Genomic DNA, 6,000 nt, shown 5'->3' on the forward strand with positions numbered 1-6,000 from the left:
AAAATAATGACAAAAAGGTTTTATATGTGTTTGAGATTAAGCATAAAATATGCTTGAAAAGTTAGTTATATTTGAATCAAGAGCATTTCATGATTTGAATCAACTGAACAAATGAAGTTGAATAACCGAAAAATAATTTTAACTCATATTTTAATTGATTCGAATCAAGAGCAAAGTCTGATTTGAATCATATACCTCGTGATTCGATTCATGTGTTAATTCTTATTCGAATCAATTAAGCTGAGTCAACGAAAAAATATGAAAAAATTGTATAATTCAAATTAGTGTAGAGTCTAGTTCGAATCAATTATGGTAGAGGTGACATAGAGTTGGCTAATTCGAATCATGTGTTAAATTTGATTCTAATCAAATTGTTTGAAAATTTGTTTGAAATTTTTTTATTTTCCTCTGTCCAAAGTGATTTGAATCATGATGTGCTTGATTTTAATCACACCCAAAATCTCAACTTTGCATTATTTCAAAATATTGGGATTTTTCTTTCCACCTAACTTGAATCAATAACATATATGACTCTTATTTCACTGAATCGTGCAATTGATTAAAAATATCATGATCAAATTCAAACATACCCAATTATTTATGCATGTTAAAAACAAATCATTTCAAAATTTGATCAAGAGAGGTGTAATAATGAAGGAGACTCAAAAATCAAAAGTAAATCAAAATGAAAGTGATAAGACAAACAACAAAATAATCGTATTGGGGTTCCCCCTAAATGTATTAGAGACATGCAACTACAGAATAGTGATTGATAAAACTCTTGAATTAGACGCAATGCAATAGAAAATTCAAGCAATGTTGAAAAAGGGTGGATCTGGAGGTTCTCACGCACAAATGAGGAAGTTTGCACAGAAGAAGTTTCGTTGAAAATGGAAAAGGGGGAAGGTCTGACACATAGAAGACTCAAAACACGTTCAAACGTATATTTTTGCCTTTTTTGTGGAGATGCATCTCCATACTAATTTTTGACAAAATGAAAATGTGACTCAGTTACGAATGAATAGGATGTGGACTTTTGATTCGTTCAAAAAATACATCTCTATATTATAGGAACAATTTTGATTTTTTACAAGAATGTGTAAACACCACTAAGAGTGCAATAAACAACCCCTCAATGGATAATATAGTAAACGTACCCCTATATTTTTTTAACTACCATGATAAAACCCAGATCCTTATAGTAGTGTTATTTCACAAGAACTAAAACATAACCACATATGGCAAACTTGGGTCACAAGAAAGTAGTTACTTTCTTTTAAATAAAGTAGTTACTTCACAGACAACCAAATAATTAAGTAAATAACTTTTAAATCTTAGCACAATCTTGAGATCATTCAATCCAAGTTTTCTTCAAAAGTGGGATACTTGCTATGATTTTTAATTTTCCACAGGTAAATAATGAACTATAAAACACGACCATAAGAATAAGGATGCAGCAAAATAAGAAGCTTCGATCTTGAAAAACACTTGGCGTAGACAAATAATTGAATTTGGCTAAACTAAATTACAAAAAGGAGTATATTCGGTGCTTGTGATATAAAGTATCAAATGTTAATTATGAACCACCCAGCTAGTTATTTATTCGTAGAGTGTTTTTGCAGATTGAACTCTAACTTTTTTGCTGTCATTCTTAGAAACTTTCTGAGCAGACTTCTCATTTGCGGATATAGCTTTTGCAATTGCCTTCATTTTCCGCGCACATTTTGATCTCTTCATAGGCCTTCCATTCTGCTTCACCTTCCTGTTTCAGAAGAGATTCATAATAAAAGGTAGCAATTTAGAACAAGTCAAGCCGAAAGAGCAGAAGTGTGTATGTGAAAATGCAGTTAGAATGCAATTGTAATCATCGTTCAGTAATTTTAACAAGTGGGAGTTGAGAGGAATTTAGCATTATTATGTTTTGCAAATAAATGGAAATGAAGAAGCAAGTCAAATGTGCTTGCTCCACTTCATATTGGAGGTGCCATAAAGTTCAAACATGATGGAATGGAACTCGAATACGACGAGTTATCTCTAACAAATTCCCCGATTAATAGACTATTGTCATTTATAACTTCTGACAATTAAGAAAGTTATATATGTTTCCCTATTTTATAACCCCTTTATTTGGTTTCCTCTAACATAGACTTGATTGATAGTTGCTTTCCTTTTTCTCTCAAACAAGTATTTAAGGGAAAAACTCTTATGGACTACAGATCTAATGCATGTACCCATGAAAAATCACGAGCGAGAAAAAGAAAGTGTATTGAAGAAAAATTCATGTCTTTGAAATGAGAGAGAATGCACAAAACACAACATACACAAAATCCATCAACACAGCAAACCAATCTGAAGTATATAAATTTTTATCAAAACAAAATATTGCAATTATATAGCTGATCACCACGGGTAAGATAATGACCATTAGAAAATTGTTCATTTTCTAATTATCAGTTTTGAAGATAATTACAAGGGAAATTTAACAGTGTTTTAATTTCGGCTATCCACTCACGCAATCGATATCAATAACATGCATATCTTGCAATTGTATAATAAAATAAGTAGAGGGGATGCATCACATACTGTCTTAGATAACACCCCTAATAGAACCTGAATAGTGTTGAATAATAAAAAGAGAATTATGTGATTCAACTCTAAATCCATCAATTTATATCATTTTCAGAAGGAATCAAACATGATAGCCTGTGTAAAGTTAATATGAAATGACCATAGAGTTGACTGGTAAGAGTTTATTTAATACCAAAAAAATGTTTAAATCGAACTATGTGTGTGGTATATATTGTGTTAGGCCTTTATGGGAATATTAAAAAGCCTTCCGTGTAAACAACGGAGACTTTTTTATATCATCAATTTTTCTTCATACAAAGAGTCTGATATTTGAACTCCCTATAAAACAGTTGTACCTCATTCCAAAAAAAAAATAAGAAAAAAATTGGGGAAGGGGGCAATTTTTATTAATTAAAGTGGCATATATGGTCGTTTTACAACCATTCTCGAGAGGTCCAAACTCAATACTTTGAAGATACATGGGTAAGCTCTTACCACTGAGTTAGCACCCGAAGTGTATTCAAGATGAGAGCAAATGTAATTAAAAAAAACTGCGCGTGTTGTAGAAAGAGCAAAACCAGGAAGGACTTTTTCTACCAAGACTACCAAATTCTTCTCTGAACATACAAAATGTACATAAAAGTTGCTATTTTCTTGTAATGATAATCAAATTAGACGCTGGTTGATATTTGTGAACACTCTATTTCAGAAACTACCACGCACCTCTCCTTCTAAAAGTGACTTAGTTAAATTTTATGTTTCTGCCTTCCTTAAAAATTAAAATACCACATCGAATTTGTATTAATAAAATCCAAAGCAAACCGAAGCTACAACACCAATACTATCACTCACAAACCATCACCTCACAGACAACCAAGCGTGTGATTTAAATGGCTGGTAACCATGTTGTGCACATCCATAAAACCAACCTATTGGATGCAAATTGCAATCATTTGGGAAAATGTTGGCTTATTCATATGGTTCCCTCTACAAAAGAATTTTAAAAAAACGGATAATAATTAACCTATTTATAACTAGGGTTTTCAAAAACAAAAAAAAAGTCTACCATGTTCAACTGTGACCTCTGCAATATCAAGTATGGCGAATTAATCAATCACCATATGAAACAATGCTTAAATCTATGAGGGCAATAAAGTAAACTTACAATTTGGTAGCACCAGCAACCTTGATTTTAGCTACTGATTCCGATGTGTCCATAGCTGAAAGTAAACAAAACTCTCAAATCTTAAGCCACACCAAGAACAAAAAAGAGAAAATCAAAACAAAACAACACTTTACAGTGTAATAATAAGATTAGAAGCAGAGAAATACAGTGAAACATTCAATAAAAGTAAAATAAAAATATTGTTCGATGTTGATTTCAACCGAAAAAATAGGTAAAAAAAGATACGGGAAAGCAAGTACCTTGAGGTGCTTCTGAAACGATGGAGTCCGTTGTGTCCATTGAAACGGCACCATTTTTCTTCTTCTTGTTCCTGTTTTTCGCCATAGTGACGGAGAAGAAGGGACGGTGCTGCGGAAAGGTTTTCAGAATGAAGCTACGGCTGCCTTAACATTGACAGACGGTGGATTTACTTCTAGGGTACATTAAATTAATTAATTAATAATTGACACAAAAAAAAAAAAGAGAATTTTTTTTCAAAATAATCAAATTTTAAAAAAAAAAATCTAAAATAATCAATTTTTCAAAAAAATACCAAAATAACCAAGTTTGGTAGAGGATGCGCCAGATGAATTGGCGCACCCTATACCAATAAGAGGAAGCGCCAGTAGCATTGGCACACATGCATTGGACCACATGAGGAGGCGTCAATGCTTGTGGCGTCTGCATTGACACTCATGAGAAGGCGCCAATGCCTTTGGCGCCTTAGTGTATTTTTAATGGTGGGTGTATGCGTCAATTCATTTAGTGCATACACCCCTCCTATTTATTTATTTTTAATTTTTGTAATTATTTTTTATTTTTAATTTGTTTATTTTTAATATTTAATATTTATTATTTAATACATAAGAAATAATAATGAAAAAAATAAATTCATTAAATATGTAATAATTTGTTACATTAGACAGACAAAAAACTAATGACCCGTCCGATTATAACGTTCCCCGATTCCACATCCCGGTGCGTTTATTTGTCTCCAAGGTCTCCCACGATTTTCTTGAGGTGTTTGTGGTCTTTGGGTGCTGACCTGATCGAGCGATGGTTGGTTGGAAGGTCTGGCTGAAGTTCCTGTGGTATTTGACAGATGTGCCATCATTTGCTCCCAATATCCGGAGGGGCTCTGGCCAACGGCGCTTCCGTAATGGAGTTCGTTGCCCATGTCATCGTAGTTAGGGCGTTGGGGTTGGGTGAATTGGGGACGGTATAGTTGCCCAAATTGGGCCATTGAGTCGTTTTGAAAACGAAGTCATGGTTCCTGGGGCGTACTATAGTTAAACAGTGGTTGGGTGTTCATTGGTGGGGGGCTACGAAGAAGTGACCCATATGAATTATCTGGGCTGTAGACGGTTGTGGATTCGGGGTTTGATTCTTGGTTTTGTGTTTGGGTGGGTGGTATGAACGGGGTGTGACGTTGGATGGTTGGTTGTTGGGTGGTTGGCATGAACGGGTTGCGATGTTGGGTGTTTGGTTGTTGGGTGTCTGTGGTCGGTTGATGTTGTGTGGTTGGTTGTTGGGTTTGGGTGGGTTCACATTGGTGTTGGATGGTGAATTGATGTGGGGAATACGATGACGAAGCAAGTTGGCGCGGATCCATCAAATACTGCGGCTCAGATACAAATTGCTGAGTTGTTACAGACCTAAACCATGCCATATATTGTTGAGTGGGTCTTGCACCTTGGATGACTGGTTCGTTCAAGATGTGTTGTCGTCGATTCCTCCATTGACGACACATGTCTTTTGCAAAGTCTCTCTAGTCAGAATAATCTCACTGTGCATCGACCCTTTTTTGATGTCAATTCCCTAAACATGTGGGAGATTTCGGAATCTATTGTAGCATTCCGAACTGCAGTTTGACCCGGTCACTTTGGTGCAATTCCACTGTAGTGAATCGGATAATCGGTGTATTCGCTGTCCAAACTGCAGCATCGTCATGGTTCACATCATGATTCAGACCCAAATATGGCCTCCAAACAAACTGTAAAACAATACCAAATCGTTAGATGGAAAATAATTTGAGAAGTATTTTTAAATTAAAATATAGTTTGGTAGGAGTATTACATCGTCATGTCCAATGTGGTCCAATAGATTTCGATAGACTACAATAGCGTGTTTCGGACACCTATTGTAGTTCATTCCCCTTACTGACCACCTAAAATAATAAAAAGAAGTGAAAAATATTATTTACTGTTAATTATAAGAATAAATATAATTAGCTAAATGGTGAATGTAAAGTGTTAGACTTACTTGGT

At 34.5% G+C, this 6,000-nt stretch overlaps 1 protein-coding gene across 1 annotated transcript; it reads right to left on the reverse strand.

The window, feature by feature from the left end:
• Positions 1-1,477: 1,477 nt before the first annotated feature.
• Positions 1,478-4,176, reverse strand: LOC127086405 (uncharacterized). Its single transcript, XM_051027164.1, has 3 exons — positions 3,994-4,176; positions 3,734-3,788; positions 1,478-1,762 (listed from the first exon to the last, which is right to left on the reverse strand). The coding sequence occupies exons 1-3, from the start codon at positions 4,076-4,078 to the stop codon at positions 1,600-1,602; spliced, it is 303 nt and encodes a 100-aa protein (XP_050883121.1). The 5' UTR covers positions 4,079-4,176; the 3' UTR covers positions 1,478-1,599.
• Between the last annotated feature and the right edge of the window lie 1,824 nt (positions 4,177-6,000).

Source organism: Lathyrus oleraceus, chromosome 5 (genome assembly GCF_024323335.1).
Source record: "Lathyrus oleraceus cultivar Zhongwan6 chromosome 5, CAAS_Psat_ZW6_1.0, whole genome shotgun sequence".
NCBI lineage: Eukaryota > Viridiplantae > Streptophyta > Magnoliopsida > Fabales > Fabaceae > Lathyrus > Lathyrus oleraceus.

What these genes read in the sequence shown, in the direction of transcription:
- LOC127086405 (XM_051027164.1), bottom strand. Translation starts at nt 4,078, where the DNA reads ATGGCGAAAAACAGGAACAAGAAGAAGAAAAATGGTGCCGTTTCAATG. An exon ending in CGTTTCAGAAGCACCTCAAG is followed by an intron (nt 3,789 to 3,993) that starts GTACTTGCTTTC and finishes GTTTACTTTCAG; the next exon opens with CTATGGACACATCGGAATCA. An exon ending in GTTGCTGGTGCTACCAAATT is followed by an intron (nt 1,763 to 3,733) that starts GTAAGTTTACTT and finishes CTTCTGAAACAG; the next exon opens with GAAGGTGAAGCAGAATGGAA.